This window comes from Silurus meridionalis, chromosome 22, assembly GCF_014805685.1.
Source record: "Silurus meridionalis isolate SWU-2019-XX chromosome 22, ASM1480568v1, whole genome shotgun sequence".
NCBI classification, from domain to species: domain Eukaryota; kingdom Metazoa; phylum Chordata; class Actinopteri; order Siluriformes; family Siluridae; genus Silurus; species Silurus meridionalis.
Window position 1 is genome coordinate 9918034 of NC_060905.1, and position 20047 is coordinate 9938080.

Sequence of the window (20047 nt, forward strand, 5' to 3'; positions counted from 1 at the left end):
AAAGATAGATGGTCTAAGCAAATGTATGATACAAAAAAGCTTGGCATTTCTCACAAGACTTTATTAGATAGACAGACAGATCTAAGATCTATTTCTCACAGAACGTAAAAGGGAAATTGGCACTAACTGAACTATTGTGTGCATGTGTATCTCTCTCTATATACACATACACACACACATATATGTATGTATGTGTGTGCGCGCGTGTGCCCGTGCCCAGCCCATGCTTTTATTTCTTACATCCCACAAAGACAGGAATATCTGACAGTTTGATGATGTGGGGATATTTGGTACGCACAATCAAATATTCTATTTTCCCGACCAGGATCAGGAAGCTTTTTTTTGGTTTATTCATGTTCATGTTAAAACCTTGACATGAGTTTATAAAAGCACCTCACAAGCATGCGAGCTTCGGGTGTGCGTGCGAGTGCGGGCGCGCGCTTGTTTTGGTCTCCGGCGCTCGTCCCCTGCGACCGGATGTTCACTCAGTTTGAGGGTTTCCCCAAAAGCAATAACTTCTTAACTTACCCGAAAACAACAGTATGAAAAAGGGGGGATTTTTCAGGTAAGTTTTAGATTTCTGGTGTGTAATAAAACCTTAACAACAGGTTATTAATCGTTATAACGCGCCCTCTCAGTCTACTAGTAGAGTCGGGCAGATAGCTAACAGCTAACGTTTGTTAGCAAGGTGGTGGCCCATGTCGCATGCGTGGTTTCCGCAGCAGTTCCTCAGACATACACACTCGCTATTTTTTTCCAGATACAGCATATATCTTGTTCTTCATTATTTACTATAGTGTAGTTTAAATATTTTTGTATTGTATTTGTTTCTTGTTGGTAACTACCTAGCTAGCTAGTTGTTATTGGGGATGTCTAGTGGTCTCTGAAGTGTCAGTCTGCATTACCATTTTCATGTTTCTTACTTCACTCTAAAGTCTAAACATGTTTAGTTCAACATCATTTTACTGACGCCTTTTACACTTAAGAATACAATCATCTGTTTTACACGCATACTTGAAGATGAATCGTTAGTTTTTATGCAGATCGGATCAACATTTTGATGAATCTTTCGTTCCTATGTTGATGTGAGAATGAGGTGTACATCAATCCGGGTACCTTTGGTCATTTTGACCCAGGAAATGAAATGAAATTACAAAAAGCTACAACACTCTATATAACCTGGTCTTTTCCAATCTCATTTGGTGTCTAATCTGACCAACTGCAATTAGACCTGCTCATTAACCCTTGTGTTATGATCTCTGATTAATCCAGGATGTTTTTATTAAATGCATGGCAAATATTGATATATGGCCCAGAAGCTTTATCTAAGGTTCCTATTTTGCTGTTTAATCACTCTTTAGTCGTCACTTTTTGAGGATGGATTGCCGCTTAATTTTTTTAAGCATAGCCTTGTGGATTTGGATTAATTCAGCTATTAGAGCATTATTGAGGTTAGAAGATCTGGGGTACAGATGGATTTCCGGGTATCCCAAAGTATGAGAATAGGTTACTTCTCCGTATATGTGAAATGACAAGCACTGTGTCAACGATGGGGGTATTAGCAAGTAAGATGAACGAATGAGAAGGTGAGAGCTGGACAGACTAAAGAACTAAAGCACTGCCTCATCACGCTGTTGAAGTAGAAATCAATCCCACTGTTGCTGCTCTCAGCCGATAGACAGAATTGTGGGTAATTTGGGAAACTGTCAAAGTGGGAAATAAACTAACAAACGATTAATTTTACGGATAAACTCATGTTATACAAATAATCATTTGGAGGTCATTACATACTAACAAACAACATACTGCACTGTGTACTGTGTACCACTCTGTATGGTAGAAATGACAATAAAAACCTCGACTTGACATGAGATTATCTCAGAGAAATGTTCTTTTTTTTTCTACCATACATTAGCTGAACAGTATGAAAAACTGATCATGAGGGTCACATGATTTAGTCATTCTCTATGTACTGAAGACACTGTTATTCAAGTGTTCAGAGGATGCTTTCATGTAAATTATATGACAATTTGTTGTGCTCACAATACAATATTATCAATAAAAATATTATGTTGTTGTTATTGCCTATCCCTGCTTATTACTATGATGTCATCCATTGTAGGTATGGTGCTAAGACAGTTGCCGTTATGAGAAAGTGAAGCGTTGGGTATGAGATGTGTAAAAGATGGGTAATCCGGAGTTTGAAGATGTGTTTGTAGCTGTTATACGGCCAAAGAGTGCAGTGAGCCTCAGCTGCAAAGAGTATCGCGCCAAAGCATACGAGGTAAGAACTCTTTACGCTTTTCTACACTTAACTGTATGTGTGTTATGTGATTATATAATATCTGTGTGAAGCCTGTCTGGTGCTAGATATTATTTGTGACACAAGAAGTACAGAGGGACAGACACCTTGTCTATAGCAGTAGGTACACAGTGCATCATACTTATTTCAGATTTAGTCCACTTTTGCTGTTATTAATTTCACTTTCACTCGCAAAGGCTTTCCACATGGTTTTGGACCATGGCTGTGGCATTTGTGATCATTCAGCAATTAGAGCAAATTGTGAGATGAGCTACTGTTAGGTAACCAGTCAGTGTTTAGTTGCTGTTCCAGGTTATCACAAAGGTGTTCAGTGGAATCGAGGTCAGGGCTTTGTGCAAGATACCTAGATACTAAAGTATCTTCCATACTAGAGGTCGACCGATACAGGTTTTTCTCTGGCCGATGCTGATATTTAGAAATCAGGGCAGCCAATGGCAGGTATATGATGCCGATTTTTTGGCTGATATGTTTGGCTGATTTTCTTCTTTTCCCCCCCAGTTCATTTCGTAAAATCTAATTTTTAATTAATAAAATTTAAATGACCATTCTCTCTCCAAATCTTATTCCTATTCTCTCTCCACAACTGTTATTCCCATTCTCTCTCTAAAACTGTTATTCCCATTCTCTCTCTAAAACTGTTATTCCCATTCTCTCTCCAAAACTGTTATTCCAATTCTCTCACCAAATCTTATTCCCATTCTCTCTCCAAAACTGTTATTCCCATTCTCTCTCCAAATCTTTTTCCCATTCTTTTTCCAAATGTCATTCTCGCTCTCTCTTGTCTTTGCAGCTTATCAGACATGACTGAAAAAAGCTGCACAAGTCCGTTAATAATGATCACGCAGGGGGAAACACTATATATTTCTTTATATACTGTATTTACAATTCTAGCTCTTTCAGTCGAATACAGGCTACTGCCACCTGCTGGTAAGGGAGAGTAATGTTCTTTAACGCAAGGGCAGAATGTACACGCACGGTTGGCGAGTCAGATGCGCCTGCCTAATAATTGGCCTCATTTGCAGCACAATTGGCCAATTAATTTTTTATTTTTTTTTTAAAAAGAAGCCAAAAATCGCCATCTATTCCCTACCAGTGTATGTGTTCATGGCCTTTGTTCTTCACAAAGGGGTAATTGTCATGTTGGAACGTGATTGGGTCGAGTTAAGGGGGGATTTTTAATTCTTCGGAAGACAAAGACCGTGCAGCTGTGTGCTTGATGAAGAACCAATGAGCCAACTGTCCACATAGCTTTGACTAAATAACAACCAACGAATGTATTTGTACTACATTTTGTTGCTTTTTCTTGTAATAGACATATTTACATATTCTGCATAAACATTTATTCTACTTATTTACATATTGGGCCATTTCTGTAGATTTTGCTGATTGAACTTCCACTTGAGGGCAAAGAGAAGAAGAGAAAGAAAGTTCTCTTGGGCACGAAAATCCACACAGACAGTGACAAAACAAAGTCAATTCTGGAATATGTGGACGAAGCAACTAAGCCCATATCAAATAACCAAGGCATAATAGGTTAGTAGTGATCGAAAATTCAACTTCTGATTGGTCAGAATTTTTTTACTATTTATCTTCAAACGTCCTTGATTAAGGATTGATGGGATTCTGTTTGTGTGTGGTCGTTCTCACAGGAAAACGTGTTGTGCACATGAAGAAGTTCCCTCTAGATGGAGAGAATGTAGGGAAAGAGGCCTCTCTATTTATTGTGCCAATTAATGTTAAAGGTATGTACTATTTTATTATGTGCTAAGGGATGTTTATAAGGACAGTGTATTTATCAGAAACACTTCTGTAACATATACATAATTAATAAAGTGGTCTCTAATGGTTTCCAGACAACAGCAAGCCTGTGTATCACCCTGGGAGTCCCAGCTTTTACTGCCTACAAGACATCATGCGTGTGTGCAGTGAAACCAGTGCCCACTTCACCTCAATCACCTCAAAGATGCTGCTCGGCCTTGACAAGTAAGAAAGCTTTAGCAATTTCCATGCTTGTGCTTTTCCGTGAAATCCTCTGTGTTTTACAATAAGGTTAAAATGGAGCAATAAACTTTAAGCATTTTTATTGAGTGTTGCAGAAACAGAGCTAAAATGACACATTGTGAATCACTGTTTTACCAAAGTAAGTTAACAGCTGACAGAGTAAATTAAAATATTCTAAATTGATGAAAAATGTGTCTGTGCTGCCCTCAGGTGGCTGGCGGAGCAGCACAGTGTGCCCCATGCCATCCCTGCACTTTTTAGACCCTCGCCTATAGAGAGGGTCAAAACCAACGTGAGCAATCCGGCATACGCTCCTGAGGGCAAGCAGAACAACACGTCTCTGCACATGGGTTACACTGCACTGGAGATCAAGAGCAAGATGATGTCACTGGAGAAAGCAGACATGTGCATAGAAAATCCACTCTATGGATCTGACCTGCAGTACACCAACAGAGTGAGAAAAGACTCAACATCAGTGTGTCTAGAAAATCACTAACACTATCACAGAACATCAGAATAACACAATAAAACATATTAAAGGGACAATTTTTTTTTTTTTTTACTATTATTAACCTTTATAATAAAAAGTATAATCATTTATCCACTGGTGCATATAGGTAGATAAGGTCATCATTAATCCCTACTTTGGCTTGGGAGCTCCAGACTACTCTAAAATCCAGATACCAAAAAGAGAGAAATGGCAACATAGCATGACCAACGTGACCGAGGACAAGTAAGTGATTAAATGAGTGCAATGTTGGAAAGTTGCTACAAGTTATTACAGATGAGGGTTGTATTGTCTTGAAGCTCATTCACTAGAAAACGATGAGAACGTATTTAATTAGTTAAATTAAATAGTGTATTTTTAAAATCTGTATCCGTTGTAAAGTCCACAATTATTTGCCTTATGAGATTTCCTTGTATTTTTAGAGATCACCAGTGGGTGGATGACTTCCCTCTGCACCGCAGTGCTTGTGAGGGAGACACAGAGCTTCTGTCCAAACTGCTGGAAAGTGGCATTTCTGTCAAACAGCTGGACAGTGACCACTGGGCCCCCATACATTATGCATGCTGGTATGAGCTATCTTCTCTTCGTTCTCTTTCTTTAATCTCACACAAATAGTAATGAGAATTAAAACATAGGGATTAGTACGTTAAAAATGCTCTTAAGGTTCCAACTGTTGGAGTATGATCACAATAAAAGGCAGAAAATGTAGTAGTATTTAAGATATTGCTGTTTTAATCTGGCAGGCATGGGAAGGTGGAGGCCACAAAACTTTTGTTGGAGAAAGGAAACTGCAACCCCAACCTGCTGAATGGACAGCTTAGCTCCCCTTTACACTTTGCAGCTGGAGGAGGTCACTCGGAGATCGTAGAGCTCTTGCTTCATCACCCTGATATAGACAGGGTGAGTCGAGCTGCTTATTATAGCTTTCTTTTAATATTTCATTAAACGGCAAATAGAATTACGTTTAAGTGAGATTAAATCTGTTTGTAAACATTTAAACTAAAGATTATAAAAGGAATAAGCCACACCCAATGTTTATATTAAACACAACTTCTAAAGGCATTTTTTTTCTTTTGCAATTTTCCCATCTGACTGGTTTTGTTCTGATCTGTTTAAGCACATTGAAGACCAACAGAAACGTTCCCCACTTCAAGTCTGCGAGGAGAATAAACAGAACAACTGGGAGGAGACTGTAAAACTCCTTAAACAAGCTAATAACCAACCAGTATGTATCACTCTCCATATACTTACTGTATACTCCTAAAGACTTAAGAAGCATGCATAATATATATCATTTATATTTGTATGTCTATATATTTTATATACTGTACATCCTGCCTAATATTTCACATATATGTTTACATATATTTAGTGTACTTGTTTATTTAGCTTTTTGTACATTTTTTTCACTTCCTTCACCTTATAACCTTATAGCCTTATAACCTTCTACTTGTTGTATCTTTACAACAGCGTCTGCACATTTTCACTGCTAAAGCTTTTACTGTACATATGTGTGTGTAACATTCTGTACATATACTTACATATTTATTTGCACATTTGCTACTTTTTGCACTTCTGGTAGATGCTAAACTGCATTCCGTTGCTGTGTACTATGCAATGACAATAAAGATCCATCCATCCATCCATCCATCCATCCATCCATCCATCCATCCATCCATCCATCCATCCATCCATCCATCCATCCATCCATCCATCCATCCATCCATCCATCCATCCATCCATCCATCCATCCATCCATCCATCCATCCATAACATATACATGCTTCTGTATTGCCTGGCTTTAGTCAACATGCAAATGCACACTTGTGAGAAAGAAAAGAAGGAGAGTATATCACAATCGATAAACTTTACCTTTCCTAGTTTCTAGTTTCTAACGAGTACCTGTATGAAAATTGTGTCAGTATGAAAAGGTGCGGATTTACCGCATGGATGGTTCGTACCGCTCAGTGGAGTTGAAGCATGGCAACAACACTACGGTGCAACAGATCATGGAGGGTATGAGGCTCTCACAGGAAACACAGCAGTACTTCACCATCTGGATCTGCTCTGAGAACCTCAGTGAGTCCTACTGCATCACACATCACTGTACAGTCATAACTAAACCAATGCTTTCTCTTTATAGGAGATTACAGCATTGCTTGTTAATTTTACATTTCTGGTACTTTATGACACTGAACTACTCACAAGCAGTATTTCACTTTAAAAGGGAAAACAGTGTCTGGGATAAACGGGGAAAAGAAGTGCAATTTTTTAATCAAGATGTTGTTGTTTTTAAGGTCTGCAGCTAAAGCCGTATCACAAGCCCTTACAGCATTTGCGTATCTGGCCTGAGATCGTCACAGACCTCACAGCGCTGGACCCGCAGAGGGAGAGCCCACAGCTGTTCCTACGCCGAGATGTCCGTCTCCCTCTGGATGTTGAGAAGAAGGTGTTGTACAGTTTTGGCTTTTGTACACACCACTTTTTCAAATGTATTGAGCTTAACTAGGGCAGCTTCTGCCTAGACAGATGGATGCATGGATTTAGAACTGTTTCATTGGACATTTCTTCTAGGTTGAAGATCCACTCTCCATCCTCATCCTGTTTGATGAAGCACGCTACTTTCTCCTCAAAGGTTTTTTCTCTTCACCAGACACCAAGCTCATAACTCTAGCCAGCCTCCTTCTGCAGATCATTTACGGCAACTATGACAGCAAAAAACACAAACAAGGCTTTCTGAAGTGAGCACCAGCTTCACATTCGATTTATACTTCAGTCAGCCTTTTTCTATCTCCAGTTTATTCATCATGCATGTTTTTTTTTTTCTCCAATGTGTCTGTTTTCTACAGTGAGGAAAACCTGAAATCCATAGTTCCAATATCTAAAGTGAAAAGTAAAGCACACCACTGGACAAACCGAATCCTTCATGAGTATAAGGCAGGTTTGCATTTCAGCATTTGTATATTTTATCTGATTTGATCATGCTGGGACTAATCTTACCACTGTGCATATTGTTTTCTTAGAATCTGAGCACCAGTGAGGGGGTGAGTAAAGAAATGCATCACCTTCAGCGCCTCTTCCTGCAGAACTGCTGGGACATCCCCACATATGGAGCTGCCTTTTTCACCGGTCAGGTCTACACCAAGGCCAGTTCCAGCACCCACAAGGTTATTCGTGTTTATGTTGGGGTCAACACCAAAGGTTTGCACCTCATGAACATGGAAACCAAGGTAAGGCAATAGCATATAGCAATAACTTTAATTCAGTTATAAATAATGATAATAATAATGATGATGGTACATATTGCTATAGTGCTCTTTTTGATTAATACCCAACTGTATCTATAGATTGCTTACAATTTATGCATAACTCTTTGTACTCCACAGATTTATTGTTTTCAGAAAAAGTTGTGTGTATAAATAATAACTCGGCATCTTAATGTGCATAAATCTGCACATAGTGCACGTCATTGTCCTGCTTCGTGGCTGCATGAATTAAGATGTTTGATTAATTAAGGTGTTTAAACCTTGTTATAATTATGTGTCGAGGCATGTACTACTCTGTATGAGCTACATGAACTTTTTGCTTGCTCCAGGTGCTACACCTCAGCATGGAGTATGGCACCTTCATGTGGCAGCTAGGGCAAGCTGACCAGTACGTCCAAATTCACAGTCTAGAGAACAAGAAGAACTTCATAGTGCACACTAAACAGGTATACAAGCAACAAAAATATTCTGTTTGTACATTTATAGTAAACATATTATTTATTTCAATATACATCATAGATAGATGGATAGATGGATATGTGTGTGTACAGTATCTCAAAAGTAAGTACACCCCCTCACAGTTCAGCAACAATTTTAGTATCTTCTCCAGGGATAATACTGTAGAAATAAAACTTGGATATATTTTAGAGTAGTCAGTGTGCAGATTGTACAGCAGTACAGATTATTATTATTATTATAGTTTTGTTGCTTATGAAGATATTATAACATGGTTGCTGAAATGTGAGGGGTGTACTTACTTTTGTGCGATACTGTATGCGTATCTACTAGAAGAAGAAAAAAACTGAAGAAAAAAAAAACAGTGTTTTACCTTTAATTTGTCTTTTGTATTGTAATATTGGAAATGGGTCTAAATAAATACATTATTCAGTAAATAAGTAAGCAAAAATATTGTAAAATTATTCCGGCGATTAATCGAGTAATCGGATTTGAATAAGAAGTACGTTTTTCTTTATTAAAGATCAATACTAAATATACAGAAGTAAATAAGACGGGTCTCTTAAAACGCACAAGTAATTTTACATTTTTTTATTGCTGAAAATGCAACACAAGAACATCTGTGAAGAACCTATATAGTGCATCTAATTTCCATATTACATCAAAATGCAAATACAAATATATAAATAAAAATACATTTCAGTTCACTTAAAAAAAAAAGGTAAATGCAATTGTACAGTGTTTTTTTTGTTTTGATCCCAAACCTCGGAAACACTGTCGTTTCCGTTCGTCCGAATCTTCTCCTCGTCCCTCACTGTTTTCTTTTCATTCTGCAGCGTCTTCTGTGTTTACCTGTCCAGAGCGCTCAAGAGTTTAGCGTGTTGTGCATCAGTCATAATGGTCCGTGGGGAAACACAATGCTCCGTGTGTAGTTAAAAAGATTAAACGAAGCATAGAGAAATGATTTGCCTCGTTGATTTCTTCTATTCAAATTACTGAAATTACTTGAGGAATCGTTTCAGCTCTACTCGTGATCAAAAAGTCATGGGTTCTCTAAAAAACAAGCTTTCACTGCTGGCTCCTTGAGCAAAGCACCTAACCCTAAACTGTTCAGTTGTGTATGTATAGGATAAATATAAGCCCCTCTGGACAATGGTGTCTGCCAGAATGCCATAAATGTAAATATAAATGTGGATGTATTTAACGCTGATTTTGAAGGTTATGGAGCTCTGTGATTGTCACTACCCATGTTTCCTCTACAGGCAGGCCTGATCGTGAAGCTGCTGATGAAACTGAGTGGACAGATAACGCCTAATGACAGAGCAGCATCAGATAAATACGCATATGGCTAACTCCCATCATGCACTGCAGATTCGGAACTCATGCCATCATATTTCCTTACACATGTATTTATATTACTTTTAATGGTAATGAAGTGTTTATTTTATTTACTGTAATTCTTTAGGGTTTTTGTTCTGTTCCAGCACCTTTTAAACTTTCTATATCCTTGTGTTTGGAGCAGTTTTACATTTTTTTACTTTTTTACATTGCTGTGCATAAAATATTTATATGTAATGATTGCATTTTAATAAAAAAATATATATTGTATTAGTGATTTCATTGTTTTTATAAACAGTTCATCATAAGAAGTACATAGTTTTTTAGTGAATTTTAATTGTATTGTGTCGGTGGTAGCAGCGTTAAAACGCTTATTCTGAATATGGTTTTACATGAATGTCCAAAAGTCTAAAATTTCAAATGTGTCTTTTCCTGCGTTGGACACTTGTTTTACCATCAGTTGCCTTTAAGTGGCAGCAAAATCTACAGGATCTAATTTTGTTGAAATATTTGTAACGCTGGGATCGGCTTAATTAGCAGGGTGTTGGGTGTAAAGCTCACTTTAATATTGATTCATTTTTGATGCAACGCCTTTGAGACACTGAGCAGGTAAGAAAGCTCTATAATAATAATTAATAAAGGTTATTAAACGTTTAGGAGATTTTAGCCTGAAATGATTGAAATAAAAATGAACTCCGCAAAATCTAAATGAATGTATTATGTCACTGCTCTTAAAGAGATTTCAGTCAAATGTACTATTCCAAATTGTTTAATTTCCCTCAGCTGAAAAGACTCGATCCAGTTTTTCCCAACTCCGTACCTTCGCCATGTCGAATTAATTACGCCATTTTCTTTCCCCCAATGAAAGCGCTTCAAAAATTGAGGGGAAGAGTCAGTGATTGGTGGCATATTGCCTTTTTAATTACTTGACCTTTAATCAACCACGTGTTATACACAAGCATATGCAAGTCCCTCCTGACACAACCATGTAACTCGAACAGCTTTTTCAATAGAGATTTAACAGTTTATTCTACAGATTTTGAGATTTTGGTCAAGGTTTTGCGATCAAGCCAATACCGCATAAGTTTTATCTTTCTGGCTGATGTCTTGAGGCTTTGCTCCTTTTTCCTTCATGTTTCCCTCAGAATTCCATCTATTTTCTAAATGGCACCAATCATTTTTCTAGCCAAACACCCCCCCTGCATGATGCTGCCACCCCCATGCTTTTTAGTCAGGATGGTGTCCTGTGAATTCGCCAGCCTTTTTTTCTTGAAACATATAGGTGATCATTATAGCCAAATCATATCTTTCAAACAAATAATATATAGATAGAGAAGCACTAACTGACTTGCCAAAAGAAGTGTATGATAACATTAAATATATGTTCGGTTGAGAGAATATCTTTAGTCTAGGTGCAGGTGAAATTTCGGGCTGTAAACCTTCTTGAAGCTCATTTTAAAATCCATCCTAATTCATTGTTATTGTCCTATTTTTTATTATTATTATTTTTTTTTTCATTTTTTTATTTTTTTACCATAGAATAAGGTGTGAAACGGTAGTTAGATTTCACCGGATGATTAGAATAAATGCAACCTTCAGCCAGTGGATTTCTTTCTTTCAAATATTACTTGTGGTTTAATGGTTGCTCATTCTACTGTTAGAGTGTCATGTTTATGCTTCACTGACTGACCTTAAGACTTAATCTCACATTTGCACACGCTCTAATGAGCATCTCTGCGCAAATGTCACACAGTATTCCACACCGCATCCCTAACTACCAAAACCCCCCTTGCCAACTTCATCATCCAATAGGCATGCATAATTAGTTTGATATTTCGAAACCACTGAAGCTCTACGCTGCATGACGAAGCCACAACAAAACATTCCAGTTAGCAGTTTAACAAAAGGAAGCAAGATGCAAACTGACATTAAGGTGCCTTTGTCCTTTGCTGAAGAAATATATGGAGACTGAGTAGGTTCTGGTGCTGTTCAGTAGGCCCCTTTGGAAAATAAATAAAAAAGAGTGGCTGTAGTTTACATGAGGCAGGAGAGTACACTAGACTTGTGTTTCTGTTTCTACAGAGCGAACCAAAGGATTGTGTCAAGCCTGCCAGGGAGTTGTGGATTGATTGCCCCTTGGGAAATACTCGCTTTACACACAAAAGTGCTAATTCTGTGTCTCCACAGTAAGCTTTTGTGGCGTCCCACTGAAAAGCACAAACTCCAGCTTCTTAACCGCTGCCTCGTTTGACGTATGGTGCTGATCAGATGGGTTTTTTTTCATCCCTGTAAAACCAAAAGGTCAAAAGAAAACTAGCTGTCGAGACACTGTACTCCGTCACAAAGAAAGACTGGACTGAGATCTTTCTCACAACCTATTTCTCACACAAAGGCTGAATGAGCGCGTAGTGGGGGTGAGTGAATGACTGAGTGAGCAAGGCCCCACTGCACCTTTTCACTGCTTTTGGATGAAACAATAGTCTTTGTCCACAATGTCCCTCCATTCTTCTTGACTGGTATGGGGGGAGTGCTTCTCTATAGTAACGGTGACAAAACAAGGCTGGCCCAAATGCGGTTGCAGACTAGAGGAGAACTTACACACTTGCTGCTCATCGGTGACACTGAGTTTCCTCAGTGTTTTAGTGAGTAATTCAGAAAGCGCGCCAGGAACAAGAAAGAAAAAAAAAAACACTGATGTATGACAATGGACCAAAGATGTGTGTGTGTGAAAGTAGTCAGTCCCCTGAGGAAGGGTGCTAGGGGAACTTAGGGCATCGCCTCACACACTTTCATTTACTCCCCTGAATGCCACAATGAACCCAGATACTCAGTATGAGGACTCGGTGTCCATTATGGTGCTGGAGAACATCAAAAACAAGCTCCGCCATGCCTTCAGAACAACAGCCGAGCCAAGAGCGTTTTCTGAAAATGACAGCGATCCGATGAACGTTGGAAGGAGTTTCCAAGCTAATGAAGAGCTACGCAGAGCCAAGATAGACGGAGCAATTACCTGGCTAAGATCTGAACTGGTGAGTTGATTTGACTGTATGTATTTCTGAGGTGCATAAACAATAATAATAAAAAAAACTTCAGGGGACATGCTAAGCCTAAACCCACTTCTTACATGGTCTGTTTGTAGAGAATTATTTGATTTGTAATGCTCATGTAATTTTCTTATTTGTTAGTTTGTACACCTTCACTGTATCTGCTTTCTATGAATGACAGAGGGGCACGAGCCTTTCAGAAATACTGTCATATAACACGACATCTGTAGACAGAGTTTAGATTTTTTTTTTTCTACTATTCACAACTTCAGCAGTGGAGGACATTGTTCGGTTATAATACCTGCATTAAGTCTGGAAATTCTCTGGTGAGCTGAAGCAGGTGTTTCTAAGCAGAGAAATAAACAAACACTTTGTGGTTTTGAACCCACAGGTCTGCAGTTCGGATAGCTATATTAATGATATGATTACAACACTGCTATAACAAACTTTAATAACTGTTCATAGCACTGATTACTGATATATTCACAGATGTATTCACTCGTAAATATTTTTCAATTATTTTTACAGTATGCTCCTTTTTGTTGTAATGATCTGTTTTATTAATTTTGTTGAAAAATCTAAAATAATTCCAGTTTAAACCATATATCTTAAGCATATTACAATCTCTTTAACTAGGACTATTTACTGCATTATGTAACATTACTATAATATTATTTACCATGATATTCATTTACATGTAAACTAATTTTTCTTTCTGTAACAATTCATTTGATTTGTAAATATAATTTAACAGAAATTATATATAAAATAATTTTATAAAAACATGTAATAAATGTATTACGGTAGGGGTGAAACTATTCCTTGAGTAACTCGAGTCATTTAAATACAAAAATAATTGAGGCAAATGATTTGCATTAATGTTTCGTTTAGTCTATTTAACTACACACGGAGCATTGTGTTTCATCACGGACCATTATTACTGATGCACCACCTGCTAGACTCTAGAGCGCTCTGGACATGTAAACACATAAGATGCTGCAGAATAAAAAAATGTAGGAATTGAGAGAAAACGGCGAGGGGCGAGGAGAAATTCAGGTCAACGAAAATGACAGAAATCTTATTAATAATAATATAAAACAAAAAACAAAGACAACACTGTACACTGCGTTTTTACCTTTTTAAAGTGATTTTAAATATATAATTATATTTGCATTTTGATGCAATATGGCAATTAAATAAATGAAATGGGTTTAGTTTCCACAGATGTTCTTGTATGCAATTTAAGCAATAGAAATGTTAATTTTTCTAAAAAGGAAACAAATTACTTGTACAATTTAAAAGACCTGCCATATTTTCTCTTTTATATTTAGTATTGCTCTTTAATAAAGAAAAAGTACTTCTTATTCAATACCTCGATTATTCAAAGTAATAATTAGTATAATAGTAGATTACTAATATAACCAATAGATACAGCCCTCTATTACAGTACTTTTTTTAACTCTTTAATTAAAAATGAATGGAAAATTGTTACCAAGCTTTTGTATAAAAGCTTTTGTATAAAAATGACTGATGCCAATGAAAGCTGAACTGTGTATCTGTGTTTTTCTCTTAACATTCAGTTGGAAATGCGCTCACAGGACCGACAGCTCGCTCAGACCCTGCTTGGACTTAACTCTGAAATCCAGAGACTGAGAAGGGAAAGTGGTCCTCTTTTATTAGACTCCAGTCTCACGGAGCAGCACTGAGATCAGCATGACAAGTGGAAATAATATTCTCTATATCTGTTACATTGGAAGTCTTGGCATGAGACATGAGACTTGGTTAATACCAGAAATGTTTTTTTTTTCATAAATAACTTGTTCACACTGTGTGTTATAGTCTTATAGTCTTGTTGCATGTAGAGCTTGATTTATTTTTAAACAAATGAATTTGCGAAAAAAATTGCAAATTTTCTCTCTTTTTTTGTTGCTAATTTGCAAGCAATTTTAAACAGAAAGCAGAATAGAGACCACAAGACCACAAGACAAGATTTGCACCCTAAAGATTTGTTGTTATGCCCCCGATATGAGGTTTTATGTGTGTGCCATAATGCATGTTGTTAGCAGTGGTGAATTGTATGCTGAACAATAATTATATTAAATTAAAATAATATATTTTAATTCTTTATTAATGAGTAAATCAAACTGCCAAACCAATAAATAAATAATAAAAGATTTTTTTATTTTATTTATCATATCATAATGTGTCCCAGATAAACATCTTTATTAAATTCACATCCCAAAACATTACAATAATATAATCTACATTAACTTACTACTGTTATATAGAAACATGTTCAATGTAATGAGTATGTTCCTGTCTTTGAGATATAAATATGTGTAAGATTCAAATCTTATAAAACCACTAATACATATACAGTAAACAGGATAATATTCTGTTTTGGTCCAAAATTCAGGTAAATCCATGTCCTAAATATCCTATTAATGACTATATGTATTCTCGAGCTTACATTTTCCTGAAAGTACAAATTTGGTCACCTGTTATAAGGCCTACTTTGATAAAGCGTTAAAAAATAGTATACTAGTATACATTCAGCAAAGAGACAATTATCAGGTTGGGTGTGCGCTATTAAATGCAAATTTCATTATTTCAGCACATAATAAGTCATACGTTATAATGATAATAGAAGAAATCATTTTGATTACTGAAGGCCACCCTGATATCAGCTTCATACGACATGAAGTTCCACATCATAAAGTCAAACGCTGGATCTTCATTTACTGCTGAACAAGTCAAATCTTTTGATCTACAAACAGTAGTGAGTCAGACATATTGGATATACAGTATATTTAAACACACACACACACACACACACACACACACACACACACACACACACACACACACACACACACACACACACAGGTCCAAAAGTCTGAGAAACTGAAAAAATCCCTCAAAGTTTTAAAAATTCTACAACAAAAGAAAAGTGCAACATCTTGCTTCAATAGACCAAATCCCTTAATGAAGTTTTCACTAATTTGTTATATTGACTGTGATAACTACTTTGTACAAAAGACCATCGTTTTGTGAGTCTTATCAATTCCATAAAGCAAAGTTCAGATGATACACAGATGGATTTCATCTAAAATGCATTATCAAGGTTTATACAAACTCATGCATGCAGTCATTAAAACAAAAATAGCACATACCAAATAAAAAGATTCCTTTTTTTTCACTTAAGTTGTTAACAGTGTAACTTATAATGAAAAGTAATGAAAATTGCTGTATTAAATTAGAAAGAAATTCATTAGTGCTCTCAGAAGTTTGGACCCAGCTGTCTACTGATAATTTATACTTCATGGACAAAAGTCTGTGGACACGTGAACATAACCTATTTGTGGATTCTGCAGCCTACCTTGTCAGACTGAAACAGTAAACAGCACTTTGCCCTACACTTTGTCTTTTCTAGAACACAATCCCATCCTATCTGTATAAATTATTTTCTCCTATTTGCTCTATAGTGCATTTAGTAATACTTCAAGTGATGATATGAGAACAGTGTAAATGGAAGCCTGGGTGTGTCAGGAACTAGCAGTTTGTTAAGGCACTGAACTACGGCGGCCAAAGTTTCTCTTAGACAGAGAATGTGCTAATGGCCTGTAGAAGTTAGAGTAGATCGATGAGTAAAAGGACATCTCTCCTGAATAGGAGGAAGTGCTGCTCTCTTCTGATTCACTATCAGAGTCCCAGGACTGTTCTTCATATTCGTCCAGCTTATCCTCTTCCGATTCTTCCACAGCACATTCCTGCTTCAGCTCCTGAATACCGGCATGAAGGTCCATGAGCTGACGGATCAGAGCCTGGTCCTGAGAACGCATCTCCATCTGTAACAGCACACGAACCACATTCTTACAGTTTCAGAGCCACACGTTCAACTAAACAAAAGTGCTATGGGTCCTTTATTGTGAGAGCAATAATTCATGTAAACTATTAACATATTATAGGGCAATTTTACCCCATTCACTTATCCATACTGAGCAAGCCAGATGTGAGACATTTGATTAATATGATTACACTCATCTAACTCACTTAAATATGGGAGTTAAATGGGAGTTAATCAATTGTTAAGCTGCAGAATGTGTTTGAAAATTTTGAATTATGATGTAGTCAATTTTAAACACAATTTTAAGACCTGCCTGCCTGTCCGTCTACACCAAAGTAACAAGAAAGAATACGTTTGAATGTTTAATAGAACAATATCAAATATAACCTTTTTTATATAAAAAGTGTGTAAAAGATTTTAAAAAACCTTCAAAAGTATGAAAGAAAAAAGTTAAAGTAAATAAATGAAAGAAAGAAAGACACTTTATATAAAGAGTCAAAACTTAAAGCATATCGGAAACACTCTGTGTTTCTCTCCTTGACACAGTCTGTACATACTACACTAACACATCACTGCAGCGTGCTAGATAATACAGCAGATTATATATAGACTTGATGTAGGAGAGATCACAAGTATTATATATATATATTTATGTGATCTCTAGGGGAAAAAAAGAAAAAGTTTGTTTCATTGTCTAGACTGCATTTGGAGTATTCCCAAACTATCACTTGGAGATAAGTGTGATTTCTTTATTTAAAAAATTACAAAAAAAATCTAAAATAAAGAAAAGATCTTTCTTATTGTGTGTGTGTGTGTGTGTGTGTGTGTGTGTGTGTGTGTGTGTGTGTGGACTGCCCAGTGAACAGCCCAGTGAACAGCCCAGAGGGTTTAATACAATTTCTGACTGACAATTTCTTTCAAATGCAAATGATTCCTTCATCCTTTATAAGGAACTGGGGCTTTCTAATTGGTTTCATTGTAAGAAACTAATATACTAAATTCCAGTACATTCCAAGCTGAGGACAAGAAGAATAGAAAGTTTTCCCACCCACACCTGTATTTAATAAACAAATTAACTCCAAGTGGCAGATGCGTGATTATATAGATAAAAAATTAAATAACTCAAAATTCTAGAACTCAGATGCGTGTGTTAGAGTCATTTTCTCACGTGCTTTTCAATGTGTTTGCTTCTACGGAAGAACAATGACTAATCTCCTACAGGAGGGAACAGAAAACAATCCTCATTCTGAGCTCAGAGACAGGGAGACAGTGCACACGTGCTTTTCAATACACAGCACAAACCTGAGGTTGTCATAGTAAATATATTTATCAGATTTTAGTAGCAAAATGTGGAATTCAGTCAAAGACACGGGTTTGTCATAATATTTGCATTCACTGACATTTTAAATAGAAATACTACATTCATCCTCAGTACAGATTATCAGTACTGAAAAAAAGCCTTTTAATTTATTATGTGCATCATCAGATTTTACATTATTTATATTTATTTATTTATCTTTATCCATTCCATTCAAGTGTCGAGTAAATTAATATATTAATGAGTATTACTATATATATCAACACAGTAATACATTTAATAGCTCTGATAAAGTTATAATTTTTCATCATTTTATCAAAATGTTAAAACTTGCAGATCTTCTGAATGTGCTTCACAAACCTCTATAATAATTCAGATCAATTTTGCCTCATTTTTTTATTTATTTGCAGTCTGGATAAATAAACCAAGATAATTCATTTATAGCCAAAATATAACTGTTTTACATGTGTAGTAAACTTTTATTGTCTTTAAGACCTGTTTGTATAGGAGCTGAACTAAGCATGAGTAATTGTATTTATAGGAAATATAAAAGTAAATTGTGCATTCTAGTTTAAAATATGACATAAAATCGATGAAAAATTGATGCAAAAAAAAACAAAAACAAAAATAAAAAAAACAACCAACAACAAATAACTGAAGTAAAAGTAGATTTTAAATGAGAAGAGCCAGAATGCAGAGGTGAACGGTTGAATTTAAGTACGTTTTGATCCAACTCCAAACCATCTGATTACACTTACTGATGAATTCTCAACATTTCGATTTTCAACCCCTTTTTTCTAATTCTGGTCTTGAAGGAGCACAAGGTCGTATCTGCTGATGCTGCGGCAATAAATACAAAGTGATATATCTGTCATTGACAATGGAGTTGCTCTTTATTTACCCCATGGGAATTTTGCTGGTGAGACATTTTACTTGTGACCTCTGCATGTCAATGGCAAGACCCACAGTAAATTTTACTATTTAGCAATAACATCTCAAACGAGCAGGATGACCCTTGCTGCAGCTGGTCTTTCAGTTAACATGACCTGAGCCTGAAACTATACTGAGCTTTTGTACGGCATATTCAGACCACCAACGAGGTTGTGTAGTTCGGTTTTAGTAAATTGCAGCCATAAAACGTACCAGCAGGATGCACACGTACAAGTTTCAGTGTTGGATTCAGTGAAACAAAAATGTATCAAGCTGGATGTTATTTGCAACTAAATTCAGGATGTGATTTTTCTCAATGTGTGAAAACATCACTACAATCACTGGGCAAATAACCATACACAGCTACAACTATTAAACAGTTAGCATGCTCATATTGTTGATATTAGCAATAAAACTAATATATTTGCCCTGAGATATTCATCTCCTTACTGTCCAGAACTTTTCTCAAGATTTAAATTCACAAATGATCACTGAGTATTATTAAACAAGATCTTACCAGCTCTCGTTTCAGCCAGGCCAAAGCACTCTCTATGTCGAGACGCTCAGCACCATCACAGTTCACTCTCTCCTCCCTGCATGTTTTCTCAGCCTGGGGCTGCTCTCTGAAGATCACTGCTGCTTTGTAGTCTTCAAAACTAGCTTCCTTACATGAAAAATCTCTAAGTCGTGTCAGGACTACTTCCATCTTCTTTCTACTTCTTGTAGAACACTGTCTCGAATGTTGCTCTATTACCTAAACCACGTCCTCAGCTGAACAGCTTTGTCTTTTGTTTTAAGCTACTTTAAGAGCTCGACCACATACTCTAGCTAACAGGTCTGAACTCTTGTTAATAGTGAGTCTAGGCTGGACTAGTATTATGGACGAGCCCCTTCCCATTCCTTTTGTCCAGCTTATTAGGAGCAATAAGTGACTGTCTGAAAGCATGACGTAGGAAAAGGGACGTCACCTTTATAGACTGTGAGACGCAGTGACGTCCGTGTTTACTTTTGTAGTA

General features: G+C 36.6%; 2 protein-coding genes across 2 annotated transcripts; both read left to right on the plus strand.

The window, feature by feature from the left end:
• Positions 1-411: 411 nt before the first annotated feature.
• Positions 412-10162, plus strand: krit1 (KRIT1 ankyrin repeat containing). The gene is made up of 17 exons (XM_046835567.1): positions 412-565; positions 2123-2284; positions 3700-3856; positions 3973-4065; positions 4177-4306; positions 4535-4778; positions 4942-5057; positions 5255-5398; positions 5576-5732; positions 5950-6057; positions 6755-6911; positions 7130-7281; positions 7407-7573; positions 7682-7769; positions 7856-8062; positions 8428-8544; positions 9817-10162. Exons 2-17 carry the CDS (start codon positions 2186-2188, stop codon positions 9904-9906), a joined length of 2226 nt encoding a protein of 741 aa, XP_046691523.1. The 5' UTR covers positions 412-565; positions 2123-2185; the 3' UTR covers positions 9907-10162.
• Positions 10163-12457: 2295 nt separating this feature from the next.
• On the plus strand, positions 12458-14830 carry si:ch211-153f2.3 (protein FAM167A). Its single transcript, XM_046835242.1, has 2 exons — positions 12458-12921; positions 14517-14830. Exons 1-2 carry the CDS (start codon positions 12706-12708, stop codon positions 14640-14642), a joined length of 342 nt encoding a protein of 113 aa, XP_046691198.1. The 5' UTR covers positions 12458-12705; the 3' UTR covers positions 14643-14830.
• Positions 14831-20047: the final 5217 nt, after the last annotated feature.